This window comes from Lissotriton helveticus, chromosome 10 (genome assembly GCF_964261635.1).
Source record: "Lissotriton helveticus chromosome 10, aLisHel1.1, whole genome shotgun sequence".
Classification (NCBI taxonomy): domain Eukaryota; kingdom Metazoa; phylum Chordata; class Amphibia; order Caudata; family Salamandridae; genus Lissotriton; species Lissotriton helveticus.
The window spans coordinates 769,447,986-769,463,893 of NC_136071.1; the positions used below are offsets into that span (position 1 = coordinate 769,447,986).

Consider the following 15,908-nt stretch of genomic DNA (forward strand, 5'->3'; position numbering starts at 1 on the left):
TTTTTGTTCCTCCCACGAAGCTTGGTCTCTTTACCATCTCTTTGATTGGCTGGCTTCTATATTTCCACTGCTTGCATTTGAAGCATTGCGTTTTTCGTTTGGGTTAAGCACTCCATCGGAGTGAATGTTTTCCAACTGTCTCCCTTGTGTACTTGGCTCCCCCTGCACCCCTTGTTGATGTCTGCCGCTTGTGTGCTTTTCCCTGCCCCCTACATGTTGTGCCCCCCCCATTACTTACTCCCCTGTATGCTTCTTCATGCCTGCTCCATGTAGCACTCTTGCCCGTTGCTTCTCGTCCTCAGTCCCTCCGTGTTGCTTTAGTTCCCCCACATTGCTATCCCTTACCTGCCTCCTTCATGTTGCTTCCTTCACACTTGGGGGGGGAAAAAGCACTTTCAATGCACTTTTTTTTTTTTATTCACCGAGCCGAATCGGAAAATAAAAAAGGAATGCTGGAAATTGGTAGCCTCAAATGTGTGGTACTCGTGCCTACAAAATACCAACCTTAAGCTAATGGAGGCATCTATAATAACTACTCAGTGGTGAAGTGAAAATTAGGGAAATAACCCTCCCTTTCAAGGACCACTACAAAATGCCATTTTTAGAAATTATATAGGTTGGGAGCAGGAGGGACTTACACTGGCCTTTCTACATAATACATTTACTCCTAGGATTTTGTTAATTATTTTGAAAGACCAAGTATTCACCTATTAGACCCCAAAGAGGCAAAGTCCACTATGTTATTGTAATCATTGCCAGACGTTTGTCAAGATTGGCACAATTTGATGGCAATGGGCTACTATTATACCAAAGATAGGCATAGTTTTGCAGAGAATGGGTTCGGGCATTGTTATACCAGTAATAGCGAGTGTTTTGTTAAGAATGTCCAGAGTATGCCAAGAATGAGCACAACACAACACACCTTTCGTCCAGGACCACCGTTGTGACATGTGAACAGACACAGTTATGCCCAGACATAATCTCAAATATGTTGTTTACCCACAACATATCATGGAAGTAACCAATATACCCAGCATAAGTTATTCACAGCCCAGAATGACCTCACTATGTCAAGGATAGGCACCATCATCCCAGGCATATGTCAAATGTGCCTAGGTGAAGACATGGGATGGGGCTAACCACCTATACCAATGACACACCACTGGTGTTAGCTATCAACAACAAAAGAGAAGAAATAGCAGCCAGTTTTCAAGCAGGCATGATCGTCATCAGTTCATGGATTGCCAAAGACTGCTTAAAATTAAATTCAGAAAAAATGGAGGTCATGATCTTTGGTAACCTAAATCCTACATGGTCTCCTACCTCGTGGCCTACTGATCTGCCCCCGCCCCCCCACCTCCTGTACAGAAAGTAAGAAACCTTGGCATCATCTTCGATGACAAACTCTCCTTTGCAGCCTACGCAAATTCCATCATTTCCTCTGCTGTCTACACACTAAGAATAATCAGAAAACTTCTACAATTCCTTCCCGCCAACACAGGAAAAACCTTGATAAGCACCCTGGTTATGACTAAAGTAGACTACTGTAACGGCTTACTCCTGAATGCGCAGAAAAAGGTCATCAATAAACTGCAGCTGATTCAAAACGCCGCCGCCAGGATCATCTCAGGCACCCTCAAACACAAACACATTTCTGCAATGGTGCGGAAGCTGCACTGGCTCACAATCACCAATCGCATTAAATTCAAGGCCCTTTCATAGCCTATAAAGCGATCCGTAACACAGGTTCCATCTATCTAAGGAAAGCCCTGTCCACTCACATTCCCCGCAGAAATCTACAATCTTCTTCTGCCAATCTCCTCACGGTCCCCCGTACATACAAGGCCTCATGGGGAGACAAAAGATTCACTGTAGCCACGGCAAGACTATGGAACTCTCTTCCCCCACAAATCAAAGCATGTCCAACGTTGCTCTCTTTTAGGAAGCTACTAAAGACCTGGCTGTTCACCCAATAATCTGCACTCCACCTTACTACCACCTCTACGTCCTTAGCACCGAGACACCCACTGGTATTTGCGTGCTCTACAAATTGCTTAAATAAATAAAGGCAGATGCCATTAGGCCAGGGCCGCCATTATGCAGATGATGGCCAGAATGTTGCCAAGAATGCACATAATATTTCAGTGATGGGCCATTGTGATGATATAGCCAAATTTTGTCAAATGTTGTTACGTACACCTAAGGATGAAACACTATCATGCCAGGGATTGTCAGACCATTGCTAGGAATGTCCACTATGTGTCAAAGATGAACCAATATTACGCTAGCGATAGCTAAATGGCCGGTTGTATGTCAGGGCTACAATATGCTAAATTCACCATTAATCCAGTCCATTTGGAAGAATTTGTAGGGCTTTAACAGTCACCATTGCACGTGTGTACACGCACATACCTCTACATCTTCTGACACACACCTAAATACACACATCTACATCTTCTGACACACACACACACACACACACACCTAGATACACACATCTACATCTTCTGACACAAACACACACACCATATGAGTTTGAGGCGAAATTGATGGTGCTGCTGCACTCGCTTATGCAGTGAGTGTGTAAGTGCGCATGCGTGCAGCCCACTTTGCTGATCTTTCACCGCCAATCTCTACATTGGTAGATCATCTTCTCCGTATGCCATCCTCTTCCTCCCTCCACCTCCGGGCTGTGTCGTTTCCCCCTCAAACTGAACGAGTAGCCCTGAGACCAACATAAGCTGATATTCACTTTAAAGTCCGCTGCCCCATCAAAGGCCGCAAAATGTGTTAAAGGTGTAATAAAGGTTTCTGTTGCAATATCTCATTTTTTGATGGGCACTCGTTTTATTGCATATTCTTAAAACAACTTTTCTTAAATCCTGAAGTTAAGCAGCACTTAAATCTCAGTGCTATTAATAAAATGTATAACAGCGCGAGAAAATGTACTAAAGAAATATTACACATGTAACGATTTGTATTCTTAATGTTCCAGAACCCTGGGGTTATTAGTGAAGCGACTTGAGAAAGGTGGCAAAGCTGAACGGGAGAATCTTTTTCACGAGAACGACTGTATTGTCAGGATTAATGACGGAGACCTCCGGAACAGAAGATTTGAGCAGTAAGTGCCTCTTATATGCAGGATATGTTTTCTTTTTCTATCATCAACTACCACAATGCATGTTCAGTGATGCAAGGACAAGCCGCGCAGCTTGAGAGTAAATTTACCTCGTTATCAAGGTTCAGAGCTGTAAGCGGCCTAGGACCATGGCCTACAACACTGCAGTGTTAATTGTGATATATAGTACACTTTATGCGTACCCTCATACATCTTTAGTGAGCTTTGTCATGTGGTCATGTCTTTTCCACACTCTCTCCACTCACTGAGGCAGTCTGCGCACTGATAGGAGGCGCCAAGATCTTATGGGCAAATGTCCACACCGCAAAAATAGAAGCGAAGCTGCAACCGTTTTAGTGGTGTAAGTTGTGGGAGGTTTGACCCTACATGCTATTGTTAGGACTTTTCAAGCCATCTGTAAGAGAGGGTGCTTTGCCATGCCCCTTTATATACTGACAATTCATGTTTGTATACAACTTCTATCATAAATGTGCTCTCTATTTTTGCATAAATCAAATAATCACTCAGAGTGGGTGTGGAGTTTTTTTTAAGGTTTCCATTACATTTTTGAGTTGGCCTTCCACCAATCTGGTAGCAAAACAGTTGGAAAAAATGGATGCTACCTTTATTGGTGTTGGATTATGAAAATGGTAATTGTGTTTCTTTAACTGTTTTATCAACCTATGATTATCTTTAAAGAAAACTTGCATGCATTAGATGTTTTTAATGTTGGCTGGTGACCTCTAAAATAAAGCTTTTTAATAAAAAATAATTTTCTTTTATTTTACACAGTAGTTCAGGCATTTACAGTGATGCTCAAAGCATCTGTACTGAGTGTTGAAGTGTGTTGTGTTACAATGGGGTAGCAAAGAAATCGCATAATTGTTTTATAAAGGGGACCCACATATCTGAACTGCAGTGTAAGATGTCGCAGATAATGAGTAGGTTAAATTACATTGTTGAATGTGTGACCATCTGGTTTAATTCTGAGCTGTATTTAGTTTCCCAGAAGAGTCCAAATATCATTCTATTTAAAATTAAAAATTTGAAGATTTTTCACACTGTTTCCGATTGAAATAGTTCAAATTCTCCAAGTGTTGCGGTGATCCAGAATTGATATATGGCATGATTTGGACTGATGTAGTTAGTTGTGCATAGTCCCAGTGTGATATCTAGGCATATCACACGGAGTAGAACAAGTAATCTGAAAATAATCTGAAAAGTATTTAAGACATTTTAACTTACCTGTATTTCAATCAATTGCATTTGAACTTGCATTCAGTTGTAAAACACTGCATAAGATTTTGCAAAGCATTTATTTCACTTATCTGTGCCAGGCGCGGCTTGGTTCTAGAAATAAAATAACTTAATATTTTTGTACAAAACAAATTGGTCAGAGCTCAGTCTGTGAGTGTGTAACATCATTTGTTGCCAGACCGTGAACAATAAGTACTTAACATTACCCTCTAATAAAGCCTTACTGCTCGCCCACACTACCACAAATAGAGAGTAAGGTACTGTCTACTTTAACCTCTGCCTACCTTTGGGGATCCACTGACCCACTATACCTCACTTTGGTATAGTATGTACCAAGCCAGCTTCCTCGACTGGGCCACGTAGAACCTCTGGTTGTGCTCTGCCTCCATTATCAGACCACACAAAGTGAATAAGTTTACACCTGCTTAGGCGTTGTTGGTCCTAGATGATGCACTGCTGAATGACCTCTGAACGTCTTGTGCAGGAGGAATGTCGCCACAGGTTTTGGACAAGTTTCCAGACCAGCCTGTTCCACTGTGGTTGTCATTAAGAGTTATCAGTAGCCTTTTAGTGATGTGCTCTACCATTGCCACCAGCCATAATAGCACAGTGACTACTTCTCAAAGATTCAAGCAAGCCGGGCCGACGATGCCTGAAATGGCAGAAACCGGTCCCCGGAAGCTTGTCTCCTTTCTGGTGAAGAATTGGCTTGGTAGTTTGGTCTGCCCTGTTCCCATGATGCACTGGGCCAGGGACAGACTAATTTGCATATAGCCAGGTTCTGAGCTGGGATGGGGCAGTGAGCTAAATAACGGTGATGGATCAAGCCCTGATCTTTGGACTGGGTAAGAGTGGTCTGCTTAATTCAGACACTCTGTTCATCACCACCCCCTTTTCTGATTCATTTTGTCCACCATAAGCGTGGAAGGGTATACTCAGACATGAGTCCCTTGCTCACTGCTCCATCAGGATTCAAGCAAGCCGGGCCGACGACGCCTGAAATGGCAGAAACCGGTCCCCGGAAGCTTGTCTCCTTTCTGGTGAAGAATTGGCTTGGTAGTTTGGTCTGCCCTGTTCCCATGATGCACTGGGCCAGGGACAGACTAATTTGCATATAGCCAGGTTCTGAGCTGGGATGGGGCAGTGAGCTAAATAACGGTGATGGATCAAGCCCTGATCTTTGGACTGGGTAAGAGTGGTCTGCTTAATTCAGACACTCTGTTCATCACCACCCCCTTTTCTGAATCATTTTGTCCACCATAAGCGTGGAAGGGTATACTCAGACATGAGTCCCTTGCTCACTGCTCCATCAGGATTCAAGCAAGCCGGGCCGACGACGCCTGAAATGGCAGAAACCGGTCCCCGGAAGCTTGTCTCCTTTCTGGTGAAGAATTGGCTTGGTAGTTTGGTCTGCCCTGTTCCCATGATGCACTGGGCCAGGGACAGACTAATTTGCATATAGCCAGGTTCTGAGCTGGGATGGGGCAGTGAGCTAAATAACGGTGATGGATCAAGCCCTGATCTTTGGACTGGGTAAGAGTGGTCTGCTTAATTCAGACACTCTGTTCATCACCACCCCCTTTTCTGAATCATTTTGTCCACCATAAGCGTGGAAGGGTATACTCAGACATGAGTCCCTTGCTCACTGCTCCATCAGGATTCAAGCAAGCCGGGCCGACGACGCCTGAAATGGCAGAAACCGGTCCCCGGAAGCTTGTCTCCTTTCTGGTGAAGAATTGGCTTGGTAGTTTGGTCTGCCCTGTTCCCATGATGCACTGGGCCAGGGACAGACTAATTTGCATATAGCCAGGTTCTGAGCTGGGATGGGGCAGTGAGCTAAATAACGGTGATGGATCAAGCCCTGATCTTTGGACTGGGTAAGAGTGGTCTGCTTAATTCAGACACTCTGTTCATCACCACCCCCTTTTCTGAATCATTTTGTCCACCATAAGCGTGGAAGGGTATACTCAGACATGAGTCCCTTGCTCACTGCTCCTTCAGGATTCAAGCAAGCCGGGCCGACGACGCCTGAAATGGCAGAAACCGGTCCCCGGAAGCTTGTCTCCTTTCTGGTGAAGAATTTTCTTGGTAGTTTGGTCTGCCCTGTTCCCATGATGCACTGGGCCAGGGACAGACTAATTTGCATATAGCCAGGTTCTGAGCTGGGATGGGGCAGTGAGCTAAATAACGGTGATGGATCAAGCCCTGATCTTTGGACTGGGTAAGAGTGGTCTGCTTAATTCAGACACTCTGTTCATCACCACCCCCTTTTCTGAATCATTTTGTCCACCATAAGCGTGGAAGGGTATACTCAGACATGAGTCCCTTGCTCACTGCTCCTTCAGGATTCAAGCAAGCCGGGCCGACGACGCCTGAAATGGCAGAAACCGGTCCCCGGAAGCTTGTCTCCTTTCTGGTGAAGAATTTTCTTGGTAGTTTGGTCTGCCCTGTTCCCATGATGCACTGGGCCAGGGACAGACTAATTTGCATATAGCCAGGTTCTGAGCTGGGATGGGGCAGTGAGCTAAATAACGGTGATGGATCAAGCCCTGATCTTTGGACTGGGTAAGAGTGGTCTGCTTAATTCAGACACTCTGTTCATCACCACCCCCCTTTTCTGAATCATTACTTCTCAAAGACAGGCAGCTTTCAGTCCATGTTGATCTTCTAGTCAAGGCTGCCAACCCTTCCAGATGTATGGAATGCCCTTAGCTCAAACAAGATGATTAACCAGACTCCCTGAACATTCTTGAAATGCCCTAGGTAAAGAACATTTTTCTTAAGATTTTCACTCAGTCGAAATTTGGTAGACTAAGGAGGAGATTTTAGAAACTTTGACAATTTTTAGTGGTGCAAAGAGTACTAGTAAACAACTGTCAGTCTGTTCTTAGGTTATTGAAACAGATGCATGAAATTCCGGACCACAATAAATCGGTCTTGATAATAACTTGTTCGAAACTTAATTTTTTTTCCAGACACGCAATTTATTATTCACAATTAACCATTTTAATCAATCAGAGTACTTGTAAAGCGCGCTACGTACCCGTGAGGGTCTCAAGGCGCTATGGGGAGGGGGGGGGGGCTGCTACTGCTCGAAGAGCCAGGTCTTGAGGAGTCTTCTGAAGGCGAGTAGGTCTTGGGTCTGCCTTATGTGGGTAGGGCGGGTTGTTCCAGGTCTTGGCGGCGAGGTAGGAGAAGGATCTGCCGCCGGAGGTCGTTCGTTGGATGCGGGGGACAGCGGCGAGGGCGAGGCTGGCGGAGCAGAGCTGGCGGGTGGGGGTGTAGAAGCTGAGTTTGCTGTTCAGGTAGGCTAGTCTGGCACACAATTTACTGAACTGGGTCGGCCATGTCGGGATATGACCTCTGTGACTTGCATATCAGAGCATTTCTCTGTGGCGAGCATTTAACTCATTGGGTCCTTCCTGCTGGTCCTCCCATTGAGCAGGAGTGTGAAGTGATTTGCCAGTGTTGACTCAATAATAGACTGCAAGTGACATCTACTATTGGAATAGGATGATACTAGCCACTGATTGGTAATCAAGGGCATAACGGACCACCCTGCAGTGTGGAAGGGGAGCAGTCTTCGGTACATAAGGGGGGGGAGGGCATAATTTTACGTTATGCCATTACTGGTAGTTACTTTTTTTTTTGTTTCTCAAGGGGAAGGGTTTCATTTACTCACACTTCCACACTTGCCAAGGTTGGTTCTATATCGAGGACATTTTCAAAACTATACGGTAGCAGGATATTTCAATGTAAAAAGTACCAAGACAGGCACCCCAATCCCACTTGGTTGTTTGTCGTTCTGGAAAGGAAGTAAGGTTCACGAAGTTCACCTCCTTGTCTTTGTTGTTTTCTCTTGCTACTAAGTGGTCGTGAAGCATGTATCTTTGAAATTATATTGAAATTCCACCACCTAACAACTGCATGTTGTTGAGACTGGCTTGGAGCTGCTTTCTCTTAAACCCCTATTTTGAACATACCAGCTGAAAATGGCAGTCGTACATTTCTGTAGAAAAATGTCTTATCACAGATTCGTGCCATCTACAGCGAGCTGAACTTTTGCAAGATGGGACCTTTTTTCTTCTTCTTTCCCCCCCCCCCCCCAATGCTATCCTCAAATAATACCTTATTTTCAAAATTGTGAGTCCCCATTGTAGTCCAAGATTAGTTTTTCCTGCTGTCGGTCACATGAAAGCAAAGTTCTCAAAAGGGAGGCATTTTAAGAAGATTATTCCAGTGGTGTTTTTACATTCGACAGCAATGCAATGTAAGATCTCATTCAGATCTGTATAAAGCATTTCACCCATATCGGTATCTTACATAGAGCTGCCCTCGCTCGCTGAGGTCTGTTGACTTCAGGAGCACAGGAGCGCCTTACAAAAAGCACCTCTCTGGAATCTTATAATTTAAATATAGATTGGGGCACAAGTCGCACCTGTTGCAGTTGGAAGAGACTGATTTACTACCCCAATGAAATACATTTTAAAGGCTTTTAAAGGTTACAGTGCTTTTAACAGGAATCCCTCTGAAACACATGATGACAACCAAGTTGAATAATTTCCGGTTGTCCATTGGGAGCTTTGACAACTGAATCTACTCTGGTATCAGTGGACTTTAGATCACTTTGTCTCAGCTTCTAGGCCACTGACTACCTTGTGCAGAATGTTCTTACCGTAGCCTAGGCTTTCTAGAAGTAACTCAGTTTTATTTGTTCTTACGTTGTTCAAACATTTCTGTCTTTGCATGATCCCACACCGATCTTTAGTTAGAGTGTGTGCATGTCCTGCTGATAGGAAAACCGGACGCCCGCCACAGCGATCATTTTAGTGTGATGTTACTGGTTACTACTGTCTCCTCTCTTCAGCATGCCATTTACAGCGAGCAGTCTTGTGGATTTCTGTGGCTGCAAGAAATCAAGGAGCTGTTTCATCAAGGACAGTCATTGTCGATGAATATTGTACATAGGTTTTGTTTTTTGTTACAAAACAGGCACTCCAAATCCAATTGTCATGCAAGTGTGATTGCCATACTCACAAAAGGCGTCTTAAGTGATCATGGAATGGACAAATGGGGTTTACCTAGTATTTTACCTCTATGTTGTGCATCTCTCGGTTTCTAGCTGATGTGAGAAAAATGCATGGTTGATGATCAAAGAGCTTATTAGTATGTTTTCCCAATTTCAATTAAAGCAGTTTTTTTAAGTCTGCCTTTGTTGTCTTATTAGTCACAGTAATTATGTTCATAATGTCTTCTAGCAGCGCCACTGTTAATTTGCTCATTTTCTTTTCGTTCATTAATGCAGAGCCCAACATATGTTCCGCCAAGCCATGCGTGCACCAATCATGTGGTTTCATGTGGTCCCTGCAGCAAACAAGGAGCCTTACGAACAAATCTCCCAAAGTGAGAAAAGCAATTACCACTCCAGCCGCTTCAGCCCGGACACGCACTACATGGATAGCAAGAGCATGAACAATGCGGGACCGGATCACACATCACAGCTGACATCCAGACCACCGACTAACCACGCAGAGCAAATAGACTCTTTCTCCCAACTACCTCACAGTGTTAACTCCGCTGGGAAACCACCATCCGGTATCTCTGCATCCCCACAAAAAGGCCTTAGTCCCTCCCCAAACAGTGGTTTTAACACCAAAAAGATAGGGAAGAAGCTCAACATTCAACTGAAGAAAGGTAAGTGATTTCTTCAACAAACCATAACTTTGACCTGGTGTTAAAGTCTGTGGACATGCATTACCAATGAATGACACAAGAGTGTTGAATTAAACAACCAATGTAACCAAAATTGAGGGCCCCCCGCAAACTACCTGGAGTGGCCCCCTCTGGACTAACTCAGGACCTCTCAGGCCCGGGTACAGTGCTGAGGGGGCCGCCTGGAAGTCTCGCCCTGCATTGTGGGTACCTTTGTTACGCCCCTGGAAACAACCCAAAGGAAAATTGTCCTATTCAATTGAAATGCCCCCAAACTGGACATTGTTTGTCATATTCTCCTTTTCTTTGTTGTATTATTTCTGTGATGTTTCTCAACAAACCATCCATGAATCGTGAAGGTATTGGGATCAGTGAAAATGCCTGCTATAGACAGGCATGTTCTATGATGTGAAAACTGTTAAAAAACGCTTGGCATGCAGTTCTTTTTGGTTCATGGCTGGTGCCAATTTGACTAGCTACTATTCTTAGCCTGCAACTTTATTGCTTTGAACAGTTTGGGAGATTTGAGGTTGGTATCAATGATAACAGTTTTGAAATGGTCAACGTAAGCCAACCAGTGAAACACGTTAATTATTTTATTGCTGCTGATTTAGCCCCGCATTTGGAATATGTTAGTAATGTTGCGAAGTAGAAAATTGTCTCGAAACCTTTACCATCCAAATGACAAATGTAGGAGTAAATGGAGCTAACTATGTTTGTTACCAGTGGTTTTCAAAAATGTTCCTGCCACCTTTGAAATACAGCAGAAATGGTTGCCACTAATGGTATTGCTGACAAAGGAGTTCCATACTTACTGGTTAAGTTCTGAATTGATTCGATATGTGTTGATTTTCTGACACCTGTCATCCCTTGTTTGAGATGTCTAGCTGTTCAGCAATGCCTCTGTAAGGCTTCTTGCCCTGGTGGAAGAAATGCCTCCTTCATCTGTTTATTGATGGGGTCATGCTACTTAAGGATTACCTATTGACCTCATCTGTTACAGAATGCCTCCAGTGTCTTGAAGTGTGAACTTAGGTACTCATAGGGGGGGGGGGGCAGGGGGTGAATACACATCATCTTTTTGAAGAGCTGCACACTAGAAGTTCAATAACTATTTTTTTCAAATTTTGGTGCCTGGACCATGAATCAATATATTCCATTAATACGGTCTTCCTCCCCCTGAATGAAGAGTTGATCTGCAGAGCTCATTGTTCACTCCATTTCTGCTTTGAAGGTCAAGTCCCACTTTCTTTAAGGAACATCCTTCAGACATTTCATTGGGGTCTAATGTGATGGGAGTCCTGAAGCAGTTCAGTCCTTGAAGGCTGACAAAAAATACATGAATTAATTAATTCTGTCATTACTGACCCAGTAAATTATTACTGGATGTGGCTGAGCTAAACCACCACTATTGGTTGATCAAAAACTATGCCAGATTCTTTACTCAGCTTTGTTTTTCTGGGAAATAAAAGTATGAATATTTATTATTCTGATGGAACTACTTCGACACCTGGAATAATTTTCTTGCTTCAAAACTACATTTATATTTTTTCTTGTTTCGATATTTTTAAAGTGAAGTTAGCACCTCTCCCTTTACTATTTCCTGTAAGACTTCCACAGTGGGTAAATCTTCTACCTCTTGTTGTGTGCTTTCATCACCTTTACTACACGATCAAGCATCCCCTTTCTTTGTGATTCTCTTTAACTAAAACAATTGCTACTTTGGAGAAAGAGATCCTCTTTCCAAAATGTTTAATTTTTGCAGTTGTTTTCCACCCAAGTTTTGTGTGTCACACGCTTTCTAAAGTACTTCCTCAGCTTGAGTTTTTAACTTTTTTTATTTCGAAGAACCTGCCTGAGGAACAATAAATAGAGCGACCCACTTTACTATTACTTCAAGCACTAATGTGAGCGGGATAGCGACTTTGATTGTCTTTGGTCGTTCCTAATGAAGGATGCTCTAATAATTGTCTCTTTATGGAAACCCAACAAATAAGCTTTCATTGCAGCCAACGGAAAGCAGTAATTTTGCCAATTACCGTCATTAGATTAAGAACTCCTTATGGGGGTGCATTAAAGCATAGAAGATTTACACTTCAAATTAAGTTCAGATGCAGCCTGCGTGGCACGTTCTGCATAATAATGATGCAGGATTCAAAATGGCCGCCCTGTGAAGAGACTGCCCTTATCTCGCATCACGTCTGTTATTTGACGCGTTCCTTTTCGCCTGGAAAAAATGACAGAATTGACTCATCCTGTTTTGTTCCGTAATTATGAATTTTTCATTATGTTTTATTGCCGTTTTTGGCATTTTTCTAATAGCCTGATCTTTCATGGGAATTAGCTGTTTAATAAAGCCAGAAGATAAGGTCAGTAGTACGTTTCGGTCAGTGCCAACTGTTTGTTGCCTTTTCTAAATGAAAATTGATATCTATTTATCTTTGCTGAAAGGTCACTGGCTGATCTTTAGCGCGCGCATTCCGAGGGTTAGGGCTGATATGCTAATCGGGCTATGATGCGCACCACAGCCGTCTGCGCCCTTCACGAAAATTAAGATAATAGAAGCGACGATCACAATTTCTGAAGCACTGCTGGCGGGGAATCGTTATCAGGAAACGTGATACACAGCTGCCGCTGTGGACTATTCTTCCCAACTGGAGGGGTTATGAGAGGGAGTGAGACCATATGAACATGGCTTATGCAGGAATAGACTACATTTAGGACAAAGTAATAAAGTGAGGAGATGTTCGGCAGCGGTCATTTTTCAGAATCAGGACTTATTTTGTCTTCATCAGACGTTTACCTAGAGTAAGAGAGAGAGAGTAGTGGACAAAGGAGAAAGCAGAAGGAAGAGAAACGTAGGAAAATAAAAACGGAAAGAAACGAAGTTTGAGCTATTGGCATTGCTAAATATTGCAACACCAATTGCAACAAAAGTCTATAAATTGTAGGCCAAAAAATGTGTATTTATTTTTGTAGCAATGGTGGCATGCTGCGCTTTAGATGAATATGTTTAAAAGTAAAGTGTATATAAACAAAAAGAGAGAGGCCAAATCAGTCTCAGAATTGCCACTTAATTGGAGCGAGATAGATAAGGATCACACACTCACTTTGGGTGAATAGGAAAGCCCTCACACACCGACCTGGTCAGTGTCATGCTTCATCATCGGGCCCCACCAAAGAGGCCGAGTGCCTCTTTGGTGTGCTACAACGCCAGAAAGACTGCGGAGCTGGTTGTGTGAAGAAGGGCGTGTTGTGAGGGTGAGTGACACTTTTAATTTGACCAGGTCGGTGTGTGAGGGCTTTCCTATTCACCCAAAGTGAGTGTGTGATCCTTATCTATCTCGCTCCAATTAAGTGGCAATTCTGAGACTGATTTGGCCTCTCTCTTTTTGTTTATATACATTGAACCGGGGACTGAGAGAAGCCTCCTTGACTCTCCCTACCTCTCCCATTGTTGTTTTGTAAAAGTAAAGTGTGCCATACTGTGATTGCTACAATAGTTAATTGTGGGTGCGTTAACAATTGATGTGTGCACTGATGGCTGGTGGTGTGTGTGCCTGGTGGAAGTGTGCACTGCCGGCTGGTGGTGTGTGTGCCTGGTGGAAGCGTGCACTGATGGCTGGTGGTGTGTGCCTGGTGAAAGCGTGCACTGATGGCTGGTGGTGTGTGTTTCCCTGGTGAAAGTGTGCTCTCACGGTTGGTGGTGTGTGTGTGTGTGTGTGCCTGGTGAAAGCGTGCACTGATGGCTGGTGGTGTGTTTGCCTGGTGGAAGTGTGCACTGCCGGCTGGTGGTGTGTGTGCCTGGTGGAAGTGTGCACTGACGGCCGGTGGTGTTTGCCTGGTGAAAGTGTGCACTGACGGCTGGTGGTGTGTGTTTGCCTGGTGAAAGCGTGCCCTGACGTCTGGTGGTGTGTGTGTGCCTGGTGAAATCGTGCACTGACATCTGGTGGTGTGTGCCTGGTGGAAGCGTGCACTGACGTCTGGTGGTGTGAGCAAGGTGGAAGCGTGCACTGACGGCTGGTGGTGTTTGTGCCCAGTGAAAGTGTGCACTGACGACTGATGGTGTCTGTTGAAAGTGTGCACTGACAGTGTGGTTGTGTGTGTGTGTGTGTGTGTGTGTGTGTGGTTGTGTGTGTGTGTGGTTGTGTGTGGTAATGGCATTCGCGTTGCACAGGCTGTGTTGTTTTAGCATGCATTACAACGGAATGCGTGGTGCTGGCATACATCCAATATAAACACAGAATGAGTGTCATGATTCGGCATCCATTTTTTTTTTTTCTTTTTTTTTTTAAAAACCTTTATTGTACAGAGAAGGCTCACAAATACGGGCCAACAACCCAACGGGCCGGCCACCACAAGTAGGGAACATAGTCAACAGTACAGAAACGCCTACAGAATATCACAACAAATCATACAGGAAATAAGGGCTAAAAGCCATACAGCAACCAGCAGGGGCAGGATACAAGAAGGTTGATTTTTCTAATATAGAAATGGGTATGACAGGATAATAACAGGTAGAAAGTCTCGGAGGGCCGTGGTGGGCCGCGAACAAGCCGTGGTGGAAAATGCAGGATAGCTCAATAATGACAGACACATATCAATATAAGCAGAATAGGAGTCTCGCCAGAAAACCAGCGACAACCGCCGTTCAGCGCCCACCCACCACAACAAGAACGTATCATAGCAAACCGATTCGAAAAAGGCTTATCAAATAAAGCCCTCCGTCACACAACCCAGGGAATAAGGAAAAACCCCCCCACGAAAGGGAGGAGGAAGGGAGGAAAAAGAGGGAGAAGGGGATAAAAGGTGAAAGGAAGAACGTCACCTCAAGCATGCGCCCCATGGCAAACAAGGCGGGCCTCCAAAATCGGTATACTGAACCAGTAGTAACCAGAGCAAAATTACGCAGTGAGCCAAAGTCACAGTAAGACCAAACGGCTAGTGCATCAAAAGTAACCCACCCAGGGGGACACATGCTGAGATCGCGTCCCGAAAAAGAGGACACACAAGAGCCATAGAACCAAAAAAGTAAGAGAAATGAGGGGAGAAAAAACCCCCCAAGAAATGACAGACACCCCCCCCCCACCCCGCAAGCCCACCCTGCACCCCTGCAGAAGGCTATGGCCTACCCCCCAGCAGCGTGCCTGTCGCCCTAATCAGAACCCGAAATATAGAAGAGAGAAAGCAAGATAGAACCATAAAGACAAAAAAGGGGGGAAAAGAAGGAGAAGGGAGGAAAGAACACGGGAGAGGGCCATAAAACAGAATCATAGGCTCCCACCCTCCCGTCCGAAACAGCAATGTCCACGGGAAGACAAAAAATTCTAAGGATACAGTCCAGGAATACGACAAAAAGCCGACATGGTCATACCGTACCAACCGATCATCCAACCATTACAAGACAACAGTCCACAAAGGCAAGATCGTCTCATCCCTGTCCTTGTTTTTCCAAATCTGTAGCAGTCCGCCTCACGAAGAACCAGACCACGAGGAACAGAAGGCAGAGAACAGGGAGGTCAAACTTCAATCCGCAGAAGATGTTCCGTGTACAACTCGGATGATCCGGAACAGTCAGAATCGATTGTATACAATGCAGGCACAGTTCCGAAGATGTTCTGAGGAAAGCCGACCCAGCGGAGTCAGCACAGGATCTACGTTCGGCCATTCGCGAAGATGAAGAACAGGAAGAACCACCAAGACCGGCCCGGACAGGACCCGGCCAGGACCCGGCCCGCCGACCCACAGCACAGGAGAGGACACATCACGATGGAGGGCAGCGGAACTCCGCATATCCGCCGAAACGGCAGCCACCGGGTCC

At 44.6% G+C, this 15,908-nt stretch overlaps 1 protein-coding gene across 7 annotated transcripts in view; it reads left to right on the forward strand.

Moving 5' to 3' along the window:
* Positions 1–15,908, forward strand: part of PARD3 (par-3 family cell polarity regulator) — a 1,362,300-nt gene that overhangs the window by 607,695 nt on the left and 738,697 nt on the right. For all 7 annotated transcript variants that reach the window (XM_078663327.1, XM_078663329.1, XM_078663332.1 and 4 more), the window contains exons 8-9: positions 2,996–3,121; positions 9,681–10,069. In XM_078663327.1, the coding sequence (XP_078519453.1) occupies positions 2,996–3,121; positions 9,681–10,069 (515 nt within the window). The remainder of the gene's footprint in view (positions 1–2,995; positions 3,122–9,680; positions 10,070–15,908) is intronic.